The 21,925-nt window shown below is 44.4% G+C and overlaps 2 protein-coding genes across 3 annotated transcripts; one reads left to right on the top strand and one right to left on the bottom strand.

Annotated features, from left to right (window-relative positions):
* Positions 1 to 8,437: 8,437 nt before the first annotated feature.
* LOC311488952 (immunoglobulin lambda-1 light chain-like) lies at positions 8,438 to 10,330 on the top strand (the record flags this gene model as incomplete). The annotated part of the gene is made up of 3 exons (XM_084545821.1): positions 8,438 to 8,495; positions 9,584 to 9,895; positions 9,983 to 10,330. 3 exons carry the CDS (start codon positions 8,438 to 8,440, stop codon positions 10,153 to 10,155), a joined length of 543 nt encoding a protein of 180 aa, XP_084401947.1. The 3' UTR covers positions 10,156 to 10,330.
* Positions 10,331 to 12,291: 1,961 nt separating this feature from the next.
* Positions 12,292 to 14,476, bottom strand: LOC311489417 (uncharacterized protein). Of its 2 annotated transcripts, XM_084546489.1 has the most exons (4): positions 14,321 to 14,476; positions 12,889 to 13,200; positions 12,682 to 12,756; positions 12,292 to 12,537 (listed from the first exon to the last, which is right to left on the bottom strand). In XM_084546489.1, exons 2-4 carry the CDS (start codon positions 13,100 to 13,102, stop codon positions 12,389 to 12,391), a joined length of 438 nt encoding a protein of 145 aa, XP_084402615.1. In that variant the 5' UTR covers positions 13,103 to 13,200; positions 14,321 to 14,476; the 3' UTR covers positions 12,292 to 12,388. The 2 variants fall into 2 exon arrangements, with proteins under 2 accessions (XP_084402615.1, XP_084402614.1); XM_084546488.1 differs by lacking the exon at positions 14,321 to 14,476 and having other exon boundaries at positions 12,889 to 13,247.
* Positions 14,477 to 21,925: the final 7,449 nt, after the last annotated feature.

Below are 21,925 nucleotides of genomic sequence, written 5' to 3'. Positions count from 1 at the left end.
TTTTTGTTTGTTTAATTTATTTATTTAGTTAGTACTAAATTCCAATATCTCTTGATTCACACTCCATAAAACACAAAAGAAGAAAGAAGAAGAAGAAGAGGCACGATGGGAAAAAGACGCTAAGAGGACTGATAATAACATGTAGGAACGGAAGGAAACAGGACGGGCCGATGGACGGACGGACGGATTGACTGAGGACTGACGACTGACGAAGGACTAAGAGTCATCAATGATGACTCATCATGCGAGAGTAACGCCAGAGGGACGCCGTGGCGGCGTGAGGGGAGGAGAACGAGGAGGAGGCCGCGAACGAGCCAAGAACGAGTCGAGGCAGCGGGTGTCCCAGCAGCGGGTGTGCCGGCCGCACGGATGAAGAGACCGCGGAGCGTTACTACACGAAGTTCTCGCAGCGGCAGGGCATTGCGCCCTGCCTGGCGGGTAAGTTTCGCCTTATGGGCCGTCAGTAACGCTCTAACGTGTGGTTGTGCGGCGGCACCGGTACCCGTGCGATGTGTGGACACCCGTACTGGCCGTGTGTTTTTATCTTCCAGGTGTCAGCCGGGCAGCCCACTGCCAAGGGCCAGAAGATTTTACAGAAACAGGTTGAAATGTGGACTGGTCAGACCTCAGGACACTTGTCCTCTTTGTGTCGGTCCATCTCAGATGAGGCATGGTAGAGTTTTAACTTGTTCTTGTAGATGTAGAGATGAACTGTGTTAACTGACGATGGTTTTCTGAAGCGTTCCACCTGCTAACATCCTTTACACAATGATATGTTTTAATGCAGGGCAGCCTGAGGGGTCAAAGGTCACAGACATTCATTGTTGGTTTTCAGTCTTGCTGCTTACATGCAGAGATTTCTCCAGATTCTCTGAATCTTCTGATGATATTATGATCTGTAGATGATGAAACATTGTTCTTAAACTGTTGTTGTCAAAGTGGTGAACGTCACTCCATCCTGAGCCTTTCAGGGAGGCTCCTTTTATTCCCAGTCATGACTCTCACCTGTTTCCAGTTCACCTGTTCACCTTTCCATTCCTCAACTCTCTCAGTCTTTTGTTGACCCTGTCCTAGCTTCTATGGAACGTGTTGCAGGTGACACGCCTGGGTAAAAGGGAGGACTTAGTCACAGAGGCAGTTAAAAAAAAGTCTTTATTAATTCCAAAATAAAACTCACAAAGAGTGGTCAACAAAATAACTAACAAAAACTCACTGGCCAATGGCCAGACCGAGCGCCTTAATCAACAACTGGAAACCGGCCTCCGGTGTCCAGTGTCTCAGAATCCCTCTACATGGAGCAAACACCTGGTCTGGGTTGAATATGCCCACAATTCTCTGCCCACCTCTGCCACAGGGTTTTCACCATTCAAGTGTGTCTATGGATCTCAACCTCCTGTCTTTGCAGATAATGAGCCGGAAGTGTCAGTTCCCTCAGCCTATGCCTTGATTCGCCGCTGCAGCCGCTCAGCAAGTGTTAATCCGCCAAGGGGACCGCGTCAAGAAAGCTGCGGACCGCAGGAGACGACCCGCTCCCGTCTACCAGCCTGGCCAGAGAGTCTGGCTTTCTGCTAAAGATCTCCGCCTCAAAGTCCCCTCCAAGAAGCTGGCACCGGGTCCGTTTCCTGTCACGAAGCTCATCGGCCCTTCAGCGGTACGCCTTCGCCTGCCCCAATCCCTTCGTGTTTATCCTACCTTTCACGTAAGCCAGGTGAAACCGGCCAAGGAGAGTCCTATGGTCCCGGCTGTCACGCCTCCGCCCCCTCCTGAAATGATAGATGGTGGCCTGCTCTACAGGGTTAAACAGCTGTGGGCAGTACGTAACCGGGGCAGAGGGAAGCAATACTTGGTGGACTGGGAGGGGTATGGTCCCGAAGAAAGACAATGGGTTCTGTCACGTTTCATTGTTACACCACAGTTGATAAAAGATTTTCACAGGGATCACCCTGAACAGCCTGGGCTGCCAGGAGTCGGCCCTAGAAGGGGGGGTTCTGTCACAGCGCGGAGAATTGTTTTCGTTATTGTCTCATGATTTCCTGTTTTATTTTGAAAGAACTAACTCTCCTCTCATTTCAGGTCACTTGCCCTTCCTCTTGTGTCACCGGTCTGATTGTCTTCCCTGATTCCTGATTGTTTCCGCCTGTTCCTCATTACCCTCCTGTGTATACACTACTCACAATAAGTTAGGGATATTGTAAGAGACTCAGTGGATGTCATACATATGGTGTTTGTTTCACTTCAGAGATTTTTGGGATAGGGAGGCAATTGTATTGGGGTGATAGACACACCTCATTTTGTGTTTTCCACATAATGGTCTCACTGTGTACAGTGTGCCTTACATATTGGGGCCAATACCAAAAAATACTAAAAGACAACCCTTTTCAATGTGGCATCAACTTGTGTGTCTCAAAGTGTCATCAGCAGACTTGCATGAAGACACAGAACTACTGGCAGAGTTTGTGACAGACCCAGGAGTGGAGCGGTCTCTCTGGCGAAATGGTCAAGCAGAGCCTGTGCTGTAGACGAGAGAAGACCCAGTTGAGAAGCCATGACTGTTCTGCCGCCCCCCCCCCCCCCCTTAATATAATACTAAATAATATATATATGGGAGTATTTGGCCGCTATTCGCGGAGAATTTAGTAACGTCAATGATTCTGATAAGCTCAGGCCAGTCGCGTTCGCCTCGCGGCCGCTCAATTTGTGATAATAAGGGAGTATATGGGAGTATTTGGCTGAGGTCAGGCTGGCTGTGGCCCCAATGAGACGACAGAACTCCTTCCAGAACCGGGATACAAACTGGGGCCCCCGATCAGAGATGATGTCCTTCAGTTCAGTCTTTTAGCCTTCCTGATGTATTCTAGGTTCTTATGGTCCATCCAGACTATAAATGGGTGTTCAGCCCCCTCCAGCCAATGCCACCACTCCTCCAAAGCCACCTTGACCACCAACAGTTCATGGTTGCTGACATCGTAGTTCCGCTCTGCTTTGGACAGCTGCCGTGACAAAAAGGCACAGAGGTGCATCTTCCCATCCCGCTCAGATCGTTGAGAAAGGCTCGCCCTGATCCCCTTGTTGGATGCATCGACCTCAACTACAAACTGCCGCTGGGAATCTGGCAAGGTGAGGATGGGAGCCGAGGTGAAACGGTGCTTGAGAGTCCGGAAAGCCGTCTCTGCCTCCGGCGACCAGTGGAACCGCACCTGAGGAGAGATAAGTGCATGCAGCGGAGCGGCTATAGCGCTAAAACCTCTGATAAACCGTCTGTAAAAGTTAGCAACCCGAGGAACTGCTGAACCTTTCTACGGTTATCAGGAGTGGGCCACTCAGTCACAGCGCGTATTTTAGCTGGATCCATCTGCACTCTTCCAGGGGCTACGATGAAGCCCAGGAAGGAGACGGTGTCAGCATGGAAAATACTTTTTTCAACCTTCACATACAGTTCATTATCCTGTAGTCTCCAGTAGTCAGCACTTGAGACACGTGATCGATATGTGAATCGAGGTCAGGAGAGTAGATAAGAATGTCGTCAAGGTAAATGTACACAAACCGATCAAGAAAATCTCTTAAAACATCGTTAATCATGGCCTGAAAAACTGCTGGTGCGTTGGTGAGTCCGAATGGCATGACTAAATACTTGTAATGTCCACTAGGTGTGTTGAAACCTGTCTTCCATTCATCCCCTTCCCAAATTCTGATCAAGTGGTAGGCGTTATGGAGATCTAACTTTGTGAAGATTTTGGCCTGCTGAAGCTGATCAAAAACCGAAGACATGAGAGGCAGGGGATAACGATTCTTGATGGTGATATCATTTTAGAGGACCGTAGTCTATGCATGGTCTTAGGGACCCATCTTTCTTGTCTACAAAACAAAAAAAATTCTGCACCTGCTGGAGATGATGAGGGGCGGATAAGCCCTGCCTTGCGAGAGGTTTCAATGTATTCTTTCATAGCAGCTTTCTCAGGACCGGAAACTGAATACAGACGTGATTTGGGTATTGTGGAACCGGGGATCAGGTGGCACAGTCATATGGCTGATGTGGAGGGAGTGAAGTTGCCTTGGTTTTATTAAAAACTTCCCGGAGGTGGTGGTAACAGGAGGGAACAGAACTCAGGTCCCGGTATTCAGATTCTGTGGCAAGTGTAGCAGAAACATAGTGAATTTTGGTTAATTCTTTCCCCTGAGGTGGGGTAGTGAAACAGTTAACCATACAGTCCTTTCCCCACCCCAGGATCTCTCCCGTTAGCCGGTCAACATGGGGGTTGTGTTGGAGTAGCCATGGATGTCCCAGAATGAGTGTATGTGCGCGTGCTTGGAATAAATAAAAGCTTATTAGTTCTTGATGTCCGTGATTGTGAAGGTTGAGGAGTTCAGTGGTGTGTGTAATGGTGAAGAGTTCGTTGCCATCCAGAGCGCTGGCCTTGATAGGCTTAATCAGTTTTTTGGTTGTGAGACCCAATTTTTTAGCTAAACCCCAGTCCATCATGCTTTCATCTGCCCCCAAGTCTATGAGTGCTTTGAGTTCGGTAGTGACGGTGTTATGTGTTACCTTAACCGAGGAGAGATTTCGTGGAGCGGAGCTTGATGCCGTGAATTGGCTCACCACCATGGATCTCTTGGCTGGGCAGGAAGCAATGATATGACCCAACCCTCCTGCTGTTGACGCCGCCGCTCTTCCTGTGACAGTCGGGCCCTACCCACCTGCATGGGCTACTCCTCATCCTCCATGGAGCGTCCATCAGCACGCTCGATTGGCAAATGGCTGAGGACTGACCAGTCTGGTGAAGGTTTCGTCGTGGTTTCACTGCTGTGTAAATTCTGTTGTCTGTGCAGATGGCAAGAGCGATGAGGGAGTCTAGATCAGGAGGCAGATTTAAGGGTATTAAGGACCGTTGGATAGGTGTAGCCAGCCCTTTGAGGAAGACATCGTAGAGAGCCGTGGAATTCCACCCGCTCTCCGCGGCCAAGGTGCGGAAGCGGATGGCGTAGTCACAGACTGAGTCGTGGCCCTGTCTCAGTCCGTTAAGCTCCCTTGCCTTTTCTTGGTCGGTAAATGCAATTTTTGATCAGTCTTTGGGGAAGGCGTGAGGTGAATGTTCAAAGTGAATAGAACAGTCCCAACTTTCCTGAGTAACGCTCAGGAGAGGCTAATTTAATGCACGCACCGACAAAAGGCACGGTCTGGGCAGGAACAGCAGCTGCTGCCAAAAGGTTCAGGTGCTGTAGGTGGTTGAGGTGCTGAGGGTGGTACGGTCTCTCTGGCGAAATGGTCAAGCAGAGCCTGTGCTGTAGACGAGAGAAGACCCAGTTGAGAAGCCATGACTGTCTGAAATTCCTCCTGACGAGAAATGCGGGCCTCTTGTGCTCGAAGAGCCGGCGTCATGGAGTCTGCCTCTGCTGGGTCCATACTGGCCAGTGTGTACTGACACGCCTGGGCAAAAGGGAGGACTCAGTCGCAGAGGCAGTTAAAAAAAAGGTCTTTATTAATTCCAAAATAAAACTCACAAAGAGTGGTCAACAAAATAACTAACAAAAAAAATCACTCCAGAGGAGGCAAAAACTTGACAAAGAGCTCAAAGGAATGAAACTTAACTATGGCTTGGAGATCGTTGGCTGGTATGCACGGCATGACGAGACGAGACATAACAAAACACACTGGCACAAGACAGGGGAAAACGCAGACCATATATACACAGGAGGGTAATGAGGAACAGGTGGAAACAATCAGGAATTGGGGAAGACAATCAGACCGGTGACACAAGACGAAGGGCAAGTGACCTGAAACAAGAGGAGAGTTAGTACTTTCAAAATAAAACAGGAAATCACGAGACAATAACGAAAACAATTCACAGCGGTGTGACAGCAGGCATCAGATTCAAAATGAGTGAATGTTTACAGAAAAACAATCAACTTGATCAGGTTGATCATTAAATATCTTTGTACTTTATTCAGTTGAATGTAGGTTGTAAACATCCAGGTGAACATCCAGGGAATGGAAATAGAGAGAGTGGACCCTCATTAATACCTGGGTGTTCACCTGAACAAAAACCTGGACTGGTCTGACCACATGAGGGTCATTTATAAGAAAGAGCAGAGCAGAGTCTACCTGCAAAGAACACTGAGGTCCTTCAGAGTACAGGGAGTACTACTGAGGTCACTCTATGACTCTGTGGTGGCATCAGCCATCTACTATGGAGTGGTCTGCTCAGGGACGTGCACAGGAATTTTGAGGGGCAGTTGCTCTGACCTGAAAAAAGGGCACCCCCAACCCCAAAAAAAAAAAAAAACTCACGGGCTATATGAAGGACTGAGAATAATAGGGTCTTTATTAAAATATATATACACAAAGAAGTAAAACACTGAAATACAGCACTCAGTCACCTTAACTACTACTAATAATTACACAGAAAAACATGACTTGAGTCATGAAAATCCCTACATCAATATCCCTATCAATATCCTATCAAGTCACTGATAGGCTACTGTAGGTTTCTCCAAATTTACATACTAAACATGAAAACTTGCAATACCAAAAATAGTGATAGGATTTAACCATTTTGAATAAAATAATTAATGTGATGCATTACTTCCATCATTCATTCTTCTTGCTAAAACGAAATGTGAGAAACTAACTATCAGCAGACATGTAGCTTAGTTTGCCTAATGCCTAAAAAATAGCCTAGGCTATGTGATAACGGGCTGCTTGTCTGCAAGCTATCTGTCTGATTATTTAGGCAAAACGTGGCAAACTCAGAATATAATAATTACCGTATTTTCCGGACTATAAGGCGCACCTGAATATAAGCCGCACCGGCTAAATTTTGGGGAAAAGACAGATTGTGCCATAAACCGCACCCGAGTCTGACTATAAACCGCACCTGACTATAAACCGCTGGTGTTTTAATGTTTAATTATCGTAAGGGTTTCTTCTACCAAGGAGGGGATTGTCGGGACAGAAATGACTGTTTGGAAATGCAAAGCGTCCCATTTATTTACATCTGACAAACATAAATCTTTCGATCAATCAAACAAAAAATCAATCGATCAAACTTTCAAATCTTTGACATTCCAAACAGCATTCGTGCAGTGCACAAATAATACAACGGTGCGCTCCTAGCGCACTTCCTGCAGTCATAGTACCGTAGTAGTGCAGTATAACAAAAAACAAAGCTTGATGAGGCAATAACGTTAAATGGCTAAATTTAATTTGTTTGTAAAAGTGCTTGCCTATAACACGGCAGCAAAAGTGCAGTAACCCGGCTGCTCAACTAAATAACCAGCATCTTTTTCGAAAACAGCCAACACAGCAGTAAAGGTGCAGTAAAGGTGCAGTAACACGGCCGTTTACTGTATCAAAATAACCAGCCTACTATACCAGAAAAGTCAGTTCTTAATCCTCGTGTCATCGTCTATGACATGATAGTGCGCCCCTGGTGACCGTTAGCTGTAAAAATCCATCCGCCGTTGTATGAGCCGCAGGGTCCAAAGCAAGTGACAAAAGTAGCGGCTTATAGTCCGGAATTTACGGTAATGTGATGCATTACTTCCATCATTCATTCTTCTTGCTAAAACGAAATGTGAGAAACTAACTATCAGCAGACATGTAGCTTAGTTTGCCTAATGCCTAAAAAATAGCCTAGGCTGTGTGATAACGGGCTGCTTGTCTGCAAGCTATCTGTCTGCTAAACGTGGCAAACTCAGCCTGGATTTATGAAGATTTTAATTCATTTAATAAAACTTGATGATGATGATCGTTCGTTTGTTACACATCACAAACTCACCTTCTCCGACAACGTTGAGTCGTCTCACCCGACAACCCTATCTTTTACTGTCTATACGACAACCTCGACGTGCTCCTACTAGGGCCGCTGCCGGTAGTGTGCAGCGCTGCAGCCACGTAAACAGAGTTTGCCCCTCCTGACTTTCACTTTCGGTGCCCGAATTGAAGTGAATGAGGCTTTGCGATTATTTTTTTTTTTTATCTAGGCCTACGTGAAATTCTGCATCCATTGTACATTTATTTTTTTTCTTTTCCCTCAGAAGGGCAACGTGAGTCGAGAAGGACATATGGGCAGTTGCCCGAGCAACCTGAGCAACCCCCCTGTGCACGTCCCTGGGTCTGCTGGAGCAGCAGCATCTCAGAGACAGACAAGAAGAGAGATTGGAGGATGGAAGCAAAACCATCTGCTATGGATGGGGTTCTGCTTTATATTAAATATATTCCGCTAAGAATATACCAAAATAAATGATATGGAAAATGTACAGGAAAGAAAATAAAGGAACTAGTGTGGCTAAAAGAAAAGAGAAGAAGAGACAGTCATGTTGATGTGAACATTAGAGAAACACATCATGGAGCTGAAATATGATCCTGCTTCCTCATTGGACTCCTTCACCTCAGCTGACTCTCTCAACAGCACACAGGTTTTTGTATTAGTCTTTTTCAATGTGTGGCAGCAGCAACTACAAGATCTTTGTCTCTGGAACTAAACTGTATGTAACAGGTAAGAAGAAACATTTCTTTTTGTAGAAGCTGAAAATGTGTTTAAAGTCAGTTTGTGCTGCTTCAGCCTTTCCATGTTAGTTTTTTCCTCATTAGTAGAGAATTCATCCTGCAGCCATTGTTCCATAAGAAAAGCTCAATCATTTCTGAAAACATGTTGAAATCTGACAGAACAACTAAAGTTCTTCTTTATTTCTGTAAATATTAGTGACGTTCCAAACATTTAGGATTTGATCATCTCAGTAATTCTGTGACATGTGTTGTTGAAAACAAGATGATATTTGACGTTCAGCTATTTCAGATTGTTTTGAAGTGTCTATCGATTGGATTGGATCATTTCTGAAAGTTAGAACCTTGTCACTTCTTTTTATCTGATGGTAAATGTGTCTTTAATTGATAATGGATTCATAGAAAAAGAAAAAAACACAAAGTCAATGTGATATTAGAAGAAATAGAATTGACTCCTACAATGTTTTATTACTATCATCAGCAGAAAGTATTTGAACATTTGAACATGACTGACACAAACTTGTATATTGATGTGTTTTATTAGTGATTAAAGTCTGTGCTCTTAAATGTGGAATATTCAATACATATTGGAATCAGTCAAATGACAAATGAACAAGTGAAAAACACAATTCAGGGATTTGGAAATGATTTCCATATTTGATTAGATAGAAAATATTACAAAGACAGAAATCTAGATTTTCTTTTTCCTTTAAAAGGAATAGTTTCTTCTTTTCATTTCATGTCACAGCTAATTAGGTTGATTATTAATAAATGGTGGTGATGGAGGTGAGAGGGTTCACCTATCCATCTATCAAAAGTGGTCCAAGGAAGGAGAAGAACCAGAGACAGGCTCATGGACGGCCAAGGATCATTGAGAAGGCTGGCCCGTGTGGTCCCATCCAACAGACGAGCTACTGTAGCTCAGACTGCTGAAAAAGTTGATGCTGGTTGAACTTTGTTCTGTATTGATGAGTAGTTTAGTGATCAGAGTCCATGTAGTTTCCAGGATCAGACTGAATCCAGAGCAGTGCTGGAAGCTGCTGTTGACTGTGTGAATGTGTGTCTGCTGTCAAACCTCAGATGAGCAGGTAGTGAAGCCCGTGGTGAGCGTGTACCCAGCAGCAGCATCCAGAGCCCACCTGGAGGGGAAGAGCTCCCTGCTGTGTCTGGCCTCAGCCATGTTTCCTCCTCTGGTCCAGTTCTCCTGGAAAAGACAGAAGAAGAACGGCCCTCTGGAGGAGCTGACCCCTGCTGAGGGAGAGCAGCTGGAGCTCAGAGAGTCGGGACGCAGCGCCTCCATCATGCTGCTGCAAGGGGACGATATGTACAAGTACAGATACCGCTGCTCCGTCAAGCACGAGGGGGACACGGTGGAGGCCCAGACTCTACAAGGTAACCAAGGTTTGGTGACCTGGATTCATGATTGAGGCAGCAAAGAAACACATCGCTGATGCTCTTTTATTCATTTCTCTTTGAAAGAAGTACCAGAGCCTCCTCCTCCACCAGCGGCCCCACACTGGTACAGAGAGAGGCTGCTCTGCCTCACCTACACAGTGCTGATAGTGAAGAGTCTGGTGTACTGCTGTGGACTCTCTCTGCTGATGAGCCCCAGAAACAAGGGACCGTCCACCAACTCCACACATGCTGACTGACTGCTTTCTGCTGCTCTTTTCTCTCCATCAGATCTCATCAGTTCATCTCATTCATCACTTTCATCAGTATTCACAAATCTTGTTGTAATGTGCTTCTTTGTAATCTGTATCTTTTCATTCACGTCTTGATTGTCATCCTGGAAATAGAAACACATATATTCACATACAAATCTACTCTTATGACGTCTTCATTCTCTAGTAGTCTAGTTTATTTCCACTTTCAACTGTAACTTGTATAATAATCATCATCAGTTTCCAGCAGGCTGTTTCTTCTGCTCTTGTGTTTCTTTCTAATAAATGCAGACTCCACCAGGCTGCTCTTTTCTTTCACTGGAACACACTCAATAAACACAAGAAAGCCACACAATCCCAGAGTCTGGCTTTGACAAACTGCTTTTTATGTGTCTTAACAAAGCAAGTCAAATACTTGAACTTGCAGATTTTGGACGTCAGTAAATAAAGTAACAAGCTGCTTCCAGTTCCTGGATGTGACGTCTATGAACCCTATGAATGAAGCACAGACTGCTGCACTGCTAAAATATGAAGCTGGAATGGAATTACCATGAGAAATGTGTCTCAGTGTGGTTAAGGAAGTGAACTCATCAGAAATTACAAGTGATTGGGACGTTCAGACTTTTTGTTCCAATACTTGAGGTGAACCAACATGGACGCCTGCTTCAGAACAACAGCATGACTTGTTTGTCTCATGGCTTTGTGTCTCTGTCTCAGTGAGGCTTGTGTTCTGTTCTGATTCATGACAACACAACAAAAGGAAGCATTATTGTTTCTAAGAGAAGATGAAAATCCTCTCATGGGATCAATTTTAAGACTTCTTCAAAGTTCTACTTATCAGAGAGGAGACATTTATGAGAGGATGGAAGATTTGAAACACACCACAATAAAAGAATTCCTTTCATTTAATGGCAAAAAGCAGTTGACCTGAAAAGGACTGATTGGAATGTAGAATAATAAATGTAAATGTGTTTCTCTCTCAGATGAAGAACACAGGTGCTTCCTGGAGAGATTCTTTAACCAGAGCTGGTGGTTGAAACTGTCATTGTGTCATTAAAGTGAAAAGCCACAGCTAACGGTGTTGAGGCTGCAGAGCACAAACCCACACAGCCCGTCTGCTGCAGGAAGGAAGTCTGATTGGCTGTCAGCAGTTTGTTTTCTATCCTAATATCCAGTGAGAACAGATTCATATCTGCTGCTCAACACACTCATCACCTCCCCTCCCTTTCTCTTGTTTTCTGTAAAACTTTTTTCCTCTGAGCCCTCCACCCACACAGAGTTGAACTGAGTCCAATCACCCACCTGAAGCTCATGTCCTGGTAACATGTTGAGGGTATTTAGAGGTTTGGATGATTAAAGATGAAATCATCAAGAAGAGCATTCATTAAATGTTATTTTATTGATCAGACACCTCTGTGATTAATGACTGATTAGGATGTATCCACTAACAGGTCCAGTTAGAGGACCATCAACTTTCAGTGTTCAGCTCTCAAACACTTGAATTTCCCCTGACACACTGACCTGCTGCTAATGAAACTATTTCATGACTGTTAATTAAACCCATCCTTCATTTGTTCAACATTCAAACCTCAGCACTGACTCATCAATCCACTGAATGATAGTTTTTAACAGTCGTAGCTTCAAATCAGCTCTGCTCTTTGTTCATCTGTGGAAACAACAGTGTCGTCAGCGTAGAGTTTGACATCCACACCGACACATTTATATTAGAGAACTAATACACAAACTAAATGATCTGAAGACACAGAACTGAACCTGGTGGAACAACCACACCTGCTGGTTTAGATAGAAACACTAGATGTTAATGTTTACTAAAAATGGCTTACGAACCATCATCAAATGACTTTAGGGTGTCAATGTAACGAATCTTTAGACAAGAAGGAACACACAACAACATTATTATTTAACAAGTTGTTGTATTTAAAATAAAATAAAAGCTGCATTAAATGCTGAAATGTCTACAATTAAGATATGATTTATTTTATGATTTATTTTACTGTAAAAAAAAACAAGCAACACGTCATAAGAGCAGATTTGTATGTGAATGTATGTGTTTCTATTTAAAGGAAGACAATCAAGACGTGAATGAAAAGATACAGATTACAAAGAAGCACATTACAACAAGATTTGTGAATACTGATCAAAGTGATGAATGAGATGAACTGATGAGATCTGATGGAGAGAAAAGAGCAGCAGAAAGCAGTCAGTCAGCATGTGTGGAGTTGGTGGACGGTCCCTTGTTTCTGAGGCTCATCAGCAGAGAGAGTCCACAGCAGTACACCAGACTCTTCACTATCAGCACTGTGTACAGCAGACAGAGCAGCTTCACCCTGCACTGAGACTGGAAGGACACTGACAGACAGACAGACAGACAGACAGACAGACAGACAGACAGATATGAATTAGTGCAAGTGTCAGATTAATCCTGTAAAGTTGTTGTAGTGTCCTCATTGGACATTGGAGCTGTCCATGCAGAGAGGCAGCAGGTGATCTTACAGTGATCTTGCTGCAGAGCTGGCAGGTCTGCTGGCTCTCTCTCTGGAGGACAGGAGGCTGCTGGAGCTGGAAGCTCTGAAACAGAAAAGGAGTCAAATGTTTGGAGCTGCAGTGAGAAATGTCAGTCCTCTGCTCCTCTGCTCTCTTTGACAGCGTCTCCACATGAAGCTGAATCACTGCTGAACACAGTCACCAAGCCTTGGTTACCTTGTAGAGTCTGGGCCTCCACCGTGCCCCCCTCGTGCTTGACGGAGCAGCGGTATCTGTACTTGTGCATATCGTCCCCTTGCAGCAGCATGATGGAGGCCCTGCGTCCCGACTCTCTGAGCTCCAGCTGCTCTCCCTCAGCAGGGATCAGCTCCTCCAGAGGGCCGTTCTTCTTCTGTCTTTTCCAGGAGAACTGGACCAGAGGAGGAAACATGGCTGAGGCCAGACACAGCAGGGAGCTCTTCCCCTCCAGGTGGGCTCTGGATGCTGCTGCTGGGTACACGCTCACCACGGGCTTCACTACCTGCTCATCTGAAGTTTGACAGCAGACACACATTCACACAGTCAACAGCAGCTTCCAGCACTGCTCTGTATTCAGTCTGATCCTGGAAACTGCATGGACTCTGATCACTAAACTACTCATCAATACAGAACAAAGTTCAACCAGCATCAACTTTTTCAGTAATCTGAGCTACAGTAGTTCGTCTGTTGGATGTGACCACACGGGCCAGCCTTCTCAATGATCCTTGGCCGTCCATGAGCCTGTCTCTGGTTCTTCTCCTTCCTTGGACCACTTTTGATAGATGGATAGGTGAACCCTCTCACCTCCATCACCACCATTTATTAATAATCAACCTAATTAGCTGTGACATGATATTAAAAGAAGCAACTATTCCTTTAAAAGGAAAAAGAAAATCTAGATTTCTGTCTTTGTAATATTTTCTATCTAATCAAATATGGAAATCATTTCCAAATCCCTGAATTGTGTTTTTCACTTGTTCATTTGTCATTTGACTGATTCCAATATGTATTGAATATTCCACATTTAAGAGCACAGACTTTAATCACTAATAAAACACATCAATATACAAGTTTGTGTCAGTCATGTTCAAATGTTCAAATACTTTCTGCTGATGATAGTAATAAAACATTGTAGGAGTCAATTCTATTTCTTCTAATATCACATTGACTTTGTGTTTTTTTCTTTTTCTATGAATCCATTATCAATTAAAGACACATTTACCATCAGATAAAAAGAACTGACAGCCATTAGATCTGACAAGGTTCTTACTTTCAGAAATGATCCAATCCAATCAATAGACACTTCAAAACAATCTGAAATAGGTGAACATCAAATATCATCTTGTTTTCAACAACACATGTCACAGAATTACTGAGATGATCAAATCCTAAATGTCTGGAACGTCACTAATATTTACAGAAATAAAGAAGAACTTTAGTTGTTTAGTCAGATTTCAACATGTTTTCAGAAATGATTGAGCTTTTCTTATGGAACAATGGCTGCAGGATGAATTCTCTACTAATGAGGAAAAAACTAACATGGAAAGACTGAAGCAGCACAAACTGACTTTAGACACATTTTCATCTTCTACAATAAAACAACTGAAGGAAAAGAAATGTTTCTTCTTACCTGTTACATACAGTTTAGTTCCAGAGACAAAGATGTTGTAGCCGTTGCCGCTGTCACACAGTGAAAAAGACTAATACAAAAACCTGTGTGCTGTTGAGAGAGTCAGCTGAGGTGAAGGAGTCCAATGAGGAAGCAGGATCATATTTCAGCTCCATGATAATAAATAATAATAACATTACATTTTATTTAAAAGCGCTTTTCAAGGTACTCAAAAACACTTTACATAAAAAGAACAACAAATCAGCAAAACAATGTGAAATAGAACACTAAAAACACAATAGACTGAGCTTAACATTAAAAGCAATTTTAAAAAGGTGTGTTTTTGTCAGAGATTTGAATGTAGGAAGGTTGGTACAGTCGCGGATATGTTTGGGGAGAGAGTTCCAGAGGGAGGGGGCAGCTGCAGAGAAGGCTCTGTCACCCCAGGTTCGGTGTTTGGTCCTGAGTGGTGGAGTAAGGAGGTTTGCGTCATATGAACGGAGGCTGCGGGATGTATTGTGGCAATGGAGCAGGTCAGTGAGATAGGAGGGGGCCTGGTTATGGAGGGCTTTGTGTGTGAGGAGGAGGATTTTGAACTGAATACGCTGTGGAACTGGGAGCCAGTGGAGTTTCTGGAGGACAGGAGTGATGTGATCACGGGTGCGGGTGTGGGTGAGCAGACGTGCAGCAGAATTTTGGATGTACTGTAGTTTATTTAAAGTTTTGGATGGTGTGCCATAGAGGATGCTGTTGCAGTAGTCAATTCTGGAAGTGATGAAGGCGTGAATGAGGGTTTCAGCAGCAGAGAAGGAGAGTAATGGACGGAGTCGGGCAATGTTCTTGAGGTGGAAGAAGGCAGTTCTGGTGATTTGATTGATATGATGATCAAAGGAGAGGTTACTGTCAAATATGACTCCGAGGTTGCGACTGTGGGGGGATGGAGACAGGGTGGAGTTGTCGATGGTGAGGCGGAAACTGTCTGTGGTTTTGTTGAGGGATTTGGGGCCGATAATGATTAGGTCTGATTTGTCACAGTTTAGTTTGAGGAAGTTGATCTGCATCCAGGATTTGATGTCAGCGAGGCAATTGGAGAGAGTGGAAAGAGTGGCGGGAGTGATGGAGTTGGTGGAGATATAAAGCTGGACGTCATCAGCATAACAGTGGAAATGGAGACCATGGTGGCGAATGTTGTTGCCAAGGGGGAGCAGGTAAAGTATGAAGAGGAGAGGACCAAGCACCGAACCCTGGGGGACGCCTTGGGACAGAGGAACAGTGGAGGAGGTGCAGTTGTTGATATGGATGAATTGTTGTCGGTCTGAGAGGTATGATTTGAGCCAGGAGAGTGCAGTGCCAGTGATGCCGAGGGAGGACTCAAGGCGGGAGAGGAGAATGGTGTGATTTATGGTGTCGAAAGCTGCAGTGAGGTCCAGGAGGATGAGGATGGTGAGCTGGCCGGAGTCTGCGGAGAGGAGGATGTCATTGGTGACTTTCAGGAGGGCTGTTTCGGTGCTGTGTTGGGAACGGAAACCGGATTGAAATGGTTCGAACAGGTCATTTGAGCAGAGGTGGGCTTTGAGTTGTGTGGCGACAATACGCTTCAGTATTTTGGACAGTTCGACAAGATGTCAGGGTTGAGTCCAGTTTTTTTGAGGATGGGGGTGATAGCAGCCAGTTTGAGTGAACGGGGGACTGAGCCAGACCTGAGGGAGGAGTTGATTTCTGTGATGAGTGTGGAGATGGCTGGTAAAGAGTCCTTAATGAGGTGAGATGGGATGGGATCCAGAACACATGAAGAGTTTTTCATGCCTATCATGATTTTGGGCAGCTCCCCTGGTGACACGGGGGAGAACTGAGACAGACGCTGAGTGGTGAGGAGGGGAGGAGCAGGTGAGGGAGTCTGAGTGCAGGCCGTGGGGGCAGGAGAGGAGGACAAGTTGTTATAAATGGTGTCGATTTTTGTTTGGAAGAATGAGAGAAAGGAGTTGCATTTGTCAGTGGTGAATGAGTTGGAGGTATTGTCGCTGGGCTTGAGGAGTTTATTTACTGTAGAAAACAGAGCCTTGGGGTTGGTGGAGCTAGAGTGAATGAGGGGAGAGTAGTAGGTGGACCGGGCAGTACTGAGAGCATCCTTGTACTGCTGAAGGTAATCTGTATAGGCTTGTAGATAGACAGTTAAACCGGTTTTCTTGTGGAGTCTTTCAAGCTGTTGTTTTCGTGATTTCATTTTGTGTAGTTCAGGAGTGTACCAGGGGGCAGAGTGGGTGAAGGAGACAGTTTTGGTTTTGATGGGGGCTAGCTGATTGAGACAGGAGGAGAGTGTTACGTTGTAGAATTTGGTGAGGTCAGAGGGATTGTCAGTTAACGGAGGGGGGGGGGGAGCAGATATTTTACTAGCAAGAGAGGCAGAAAGGGCTGAAGGGGAGATGGATTTGAGGTTTCTGAAAGATATTGTCCGTTTATCCTTAGCGGTGGGAATGGGGATGTTGATGTCCATGATGATTGCCAAGTGGTCGGAGATGTTGAGGCTGAAGCTGGAGAGGTGATGTAAGGTGAGACCAGTGGAGCAGACCAGGTCCAGGATGTGACCACGGCTGTGGGTGGGAAAGTTGACATGTTGAGTGAAGTTGAAGCAGTGTAGTAGTTCCAGGAATTCAGTGGCAGATTTGCAGTCAGTGTCAATGTGGATGTTGAAGTCCCCCAGAAGAAGAACGGAAGGTGAGATGGCCGATAACTGGGTGAGGAAGTCAGAAAAGTCAGAGGGGAATTAGGGGTTTGGTTTGGGAGGGCGGTAGATGATGGCAGTGACCAGAGGAGTGGGACCAGAGAGTTTGAAAGTGAGGTGTTCAAAGGAGCGAGCAGCAGGGATGGAAATGGTGGATGTTTTAATGTCCTTTCTGTAAAATGCTGCTACACCACCTCCTCGCCCCTCAGATCGGAGTTTGTCCATGTAGGTGTATCCGGTCGGTGTGGTCTGGTTGAGAGAAAAGTAGTCCAGAGGTTTGTGCCAAGTTTCAGTGATGCAGAGGAAATCCAGGTTATTGTCAGTTATGAATTCATTCAGAATGAGACCTTTATTGTTAAGTGAGCGGGTGTTGAGCAGAGCCAGTTTCAGGTGACGTTGCTTCATGATAGGTTGTGAGGACTGAGGAAGGGGGCGGAGATTTGATAGGTGCACGTGTCGTTTGTTGTGATGACGTAATGAGGAAGTTGCGGTTCGTGAGCAGGACCAGATGGATGGGATAGAGTCAGGAGTTGAAAAGTTGTAGTTGAACATATGACCAGAGCCTCTGTGTGGAGGACGGCGAAGTAGACCAGTTTCTCGGAGGATGTCGATGCAGATGGTTGTTGAATGAGTGGAGGTCGGAGGTGGAGTACAGCGGCGGCATGATCCAGATGTGGAGCGATAGCACGGAGGTAGTGCTAGCTTGTGACCAGGAGCCGGGTGACTGTGGAAAGAGAGGCAACGTGTACCCCAGGAGTATCCACGGGATAATCCACAGCATAACCGCAGCAGGCAAACAGTAGTCCAGTGATGAGGAGAGGGGCCACCGGCCTGCCAGCCCAGTGATCCTGATGAAGAGGCGAGGTTGTCAGCCCGATATGGTGGTGGCCAGCGGAGGAAACCAGCCAAAGCCCGACAGAACCGACCACACCGGGACGGAAAGATCCCGGGAGGGGGGGTCCATCATGGATGACAGCTTTGCTTCCATCCTCCAATCATCCACCACCTCCACAGGCTCTAGAGGGCAGCCCAGAACAGAGCCGGCCTTCTTCACCAGTCTGTTCAGTCTCTTCTTGTCTGTCTCTGAGATGCTGCTGCTCCAGCAGACCACTCTATATTAGATGGCTGATGCCACCACAGAGTCATAGAATGACCTCGTTAGTGCTCCCTGTACTCTGAAGGACCTCAGTGTACAGTGTAACAAGTTAAAACTCTACCATGCCTCATCTGAGATGGACCGACACAAAGAGGACAAGTGTCCTGAGGTCTGACCAGTCCACATTTCAAACTGTCTCCGTAAAATCATGGACGCCGTCTAGGATCTACTCGCAGATAATTAAATATCTGTGCATTTTTTTTATCCTATTTTATTTCATTATTTATCTTTTTCTTTTTATTCTTGATATTTTTTCTGCCCTTTCTGTTGTAAACTGTAATTTCTCCATTGCAGGACAAATAAAGGTTTTTCTTATTTTTATTCTTGTATCTCTGTAGTTTATTCAGTTGAATGAAGGTTGAAGAACATTTGCTAATCATTGTGTTCTGCTTGTATTGTGTTCAACGTCTCAACTTCATTGGAGCTGGGGTTTGTAAAAATCAGACATGAACATCTCTTCCTCTGTGCTCACTACACATGACCCTCTACAGTTTGCCTACAGGCTAAACAGGTCCATGGATGATGCAATATCGTTGCAATGTCTCCCCTCTCCCACCTGGATCAGAGGGACACATACATGTGTCTTCGTCTCTGACTTCAATATCATCGTCAGGGGAGAGAGGGACACACAGCAGACAACATGCTATACAGTAATAGCACAGAACAGAAATGTCTTTATATTTCTATTTTTTTCTCTCCATATTTATTCTCTACATATTGTTATTTTTTGTATATATTTTTCAAAATTTTGTATTTGTGTTTTTTTGGTAACCTTTTCCCTGTCAAAGTTGTCACTGTTTTTCTGTATATATATTTTTTGCCAAATTCCATGCTACTGTGACAAGGAAATTTCCCATACGTGGGATTAATAAACATGTCTTATCTTATCTTATCTTAGAACTGGATGACTAGTAGCCCTGTGATAGACTGGAGACCTGCACAGGGTGTACCCCACCTTTCTCTTGATGACATCTGGGATAGGCTACTGAACCAATGACTGAATGATTGATTGACTAGTAGATAAGAAGTTAGAGGACAAGAGCTCTGTGCCTGAGAAATGAAAGTGGGGGATGCCACAGAGAGAAGAAAGTAGAGGACATATCCTCAGTGCATCGTCCCCCAGCAGCACTAAGGGATGGTTCAGTCCAGCTCTAATTATAAACTTGATCAAAAAGGAAAGTCTTAGTCCTGACCTTAAAAGTAGAGAGAGTGTCTGCCTCCTGAACCCAAACTGGGAGCTGTTTCCACAGGAGAGGAGCCTGATAGCTGAAGGCTCTACCTCCCATTCTACTTTTAGAAACTCTAGGAACCACAAGTACGCCTAAACTTTGAGATGGTGATCTGTTGGGATGATCTGGTACAATGAGGTCTTTAAGATATGATGGAGCTAGGCCTTTAAGGGCCTTGGATGGAAGGAGGAGGATTTTAAATTCTATTGTAGATTTTAAAGGGAGCCAGTGAAGAGAAGCTAAAACTGGAGTAATCTGATCTCTCTGGTTAATTCCTGTCAATGCTCTTGCTGCAGCATTTTGAATCAATTGGAGGCTTTTTAAAGAGTATTTGGAGCCAGACAGTAATGAATGACAGTAATCCAGTCTGGAAGACACTAATGCATCAACTAGTTTTTCAGCATCACTCTGAGACAGGATGTTCCTGATGTTGACCTAGCTGATGCAGGTGAAAGAAGACAGTCCTGGTTACTGGCTTTATGGGACAATTAAAGGACATGTCCTCATCAAATATAACAGCAAGGTTTCTCCCAGTAGTACTGGAGGCCAAGGTAATGACATCCAGAGAAACTAAGTGACTGAATGCAGAGGGTGGTAAAATCAGCCCAGTACATCACCAGGTCAGAGCTGCCATCCATCCAAGACGTTAACAGCCAGAGCTGTAGGAGGAAGACACAGCGCTGCCACTCAGCTATAGACTATTTACACTCCTACCGTCTGGCAGGTGGTTCTGGAGAACCTGCACATAAACCAGAAGGTCCAGGGACAGTTTTTACCCACCAGCCATCAGGCTACTGAACTGTTGAACTGCAACACATTCACAGTTTGACTTAATTCTGTTTCTATATATTTATCATATTTTGCCACATATCTCTTTCTTTTTATCTTTTTGTTTTTAATGATTTTATTTTATTTATTTTATTTTTTTCTTGTGTGAAGTCGAGTGGATCCATGAACCAAGAGTCTCATTACTGATAATGATGCTGCATTGTTACAGAGTATAGTATTTGACAATAAAGAATCTTCAAGCTGTTGAAGTGTTGTAGTAAAGAAACGTTTGTTTGTAGAGGAAAGGTCAGGAGGTTTATTTGTTTATTTAAAAAGGATCCCCATTAGCTGACACCAAGGCGACAGCTAGTCTTCCTGGGGTCCAGACAGTAATATTTAATAGAGCAAAACAGGCATTACAATCTCAAGTAATTATAAAATATATAAAAATGAAACAAAAAAAAACCAATATACAGTCATGTATCACATAACCCAACCACACACAAGTAGGATGATGATATAATTAAGGTGTTGATATCAAAAACATTCTTAATCTTCTTTTAAAACCAGCCTTTCTCTTAATTTCACAAACCTCACCTGGAAGACTGTTCCAAAACGCAATTGACCTATAAAATACTGACAACTTCATAGAGTCAGACTTAGGTAGTGGTAGAGTAATCAGTCCACTATTCGCCCCTCGAGTGTTATAAGAATGAGTATTTGAGCAGTAAATTATACAGTCCCTGACAAAAGTCTTGTCACTTATCCATTTTGTAGAAACAACAGTTTATAACCTGACTTTTAATTAATCCATTGGTTTTAGAAATGGCTCATATGAAAGCTAAAACCCTCCCAAATTATGTTTGATATACTAAAATAAATTTGCTTCACTGAAGAAAGATTGATCATTTAATGAACACAGAAAGGTCAGATTTTGGCAAGACAAAAGTCTTGTCGCTTGGGTACAAGTTGACCCTAAGTGCCCCTCAAATATATGTATTATCAATTTGTTTTACAAGCAGTGGCTAATTACAATCCCAACAGCTTTTGAAATAATGTTTTGGTGCCAAACAAAACTGCTGAAAAGCATTCTAACGTTCACAGCTTGGTAAAGCCCACTGAGTCAGTTTTTGCAAAGACAAAAGTCTTGTCGATTGTCATATGATGCACCCAATCCTAGATTACAGCCTCAAAGAATAAGAAAAAGATTTGAAGAGACTGGAGATGTTTTTGACAAGCCCAGGTCCGGCAGACCCCGCAAGACAACTGCTCGGGAGGACCGTTTGTTGGCTCGAAAATCCAAGGCCAGCCCCTTTTCCACTGCAGCAGAGCTCCACCAGGCCTTGTCACCTCAAGTCCCCGTGTCAACCAGAACAGTTTGTAGAATTCTGTCTCGAAATGGCCTCCATGGTAGAATCAGTGCCCAGAAACCAGCACTAAACAAAAGGCAATTAAAAAAACGTGTGGCATTTGCCAAGGCCCACAGCCTGCTAAAAGGATGGACGCTGGAAAAGTGGCAGAAGGTGGATTTCTCAGATGAATCTTCGGTTGAATTACATCACAGCCGCCGCAAATATTGCAGGAGACCTACTGGAACTCGCATGGATCCGAGATTCACCCAGAAAACAGTTAAATTTGGTGGCAGAAAAATCATGGTCTGGGGTTACATCCAGTATGGGGGTGTGCGAGAGATTTGCAGGGTGGAAGGCAATATCAGTAGCGTAAAATATCAAGAAGTATTAGCTACCTCT

This window comes from Chelon labrosus (genome assembly GCF_963514085.1).
Source record: "Chelon labrosus genome assembly, chromosome: 6".
In the NCBI taxonomy this organism is placed as follows: Eukaryota; Metazoa; Chordata; class Actinopteri; order Mugiliformes; family Mugilidae; genus Chelon; species Chelon labrosus.
This window is presented reverse-complemented; position numbering and strand designations above follow the sequence as displayed.

What these genes read in the sequence shown, in the direction of transcription:
- LOC311489417 (XM_084546488.1), bottom strand. Translation starts at nt 13,225, where the DNA reads ATGTGTGTCTGCTGTCAAACTTCAGATGAGCAGGTAGTGAAGCCCGTG. An exon ending in GGAGGCCCAGACTCTACAAG is followed by an intron (nt 12,757 to 12,888) that starts GTAACCAAGGCT and finishes TTTCTGTTTCAG; the next exon opens with AGCTTCCAGCTCCAGCAGCC. An exon ending in AGCTCTGCAGCAAGATCACT is followed by an intron (nt 12,538 to 12,681) that starts GTAAGATCACCT and finishes TCTGTCTGTCAG; the next exon opens with TGTCCTTCCAGTCTCAGTGC.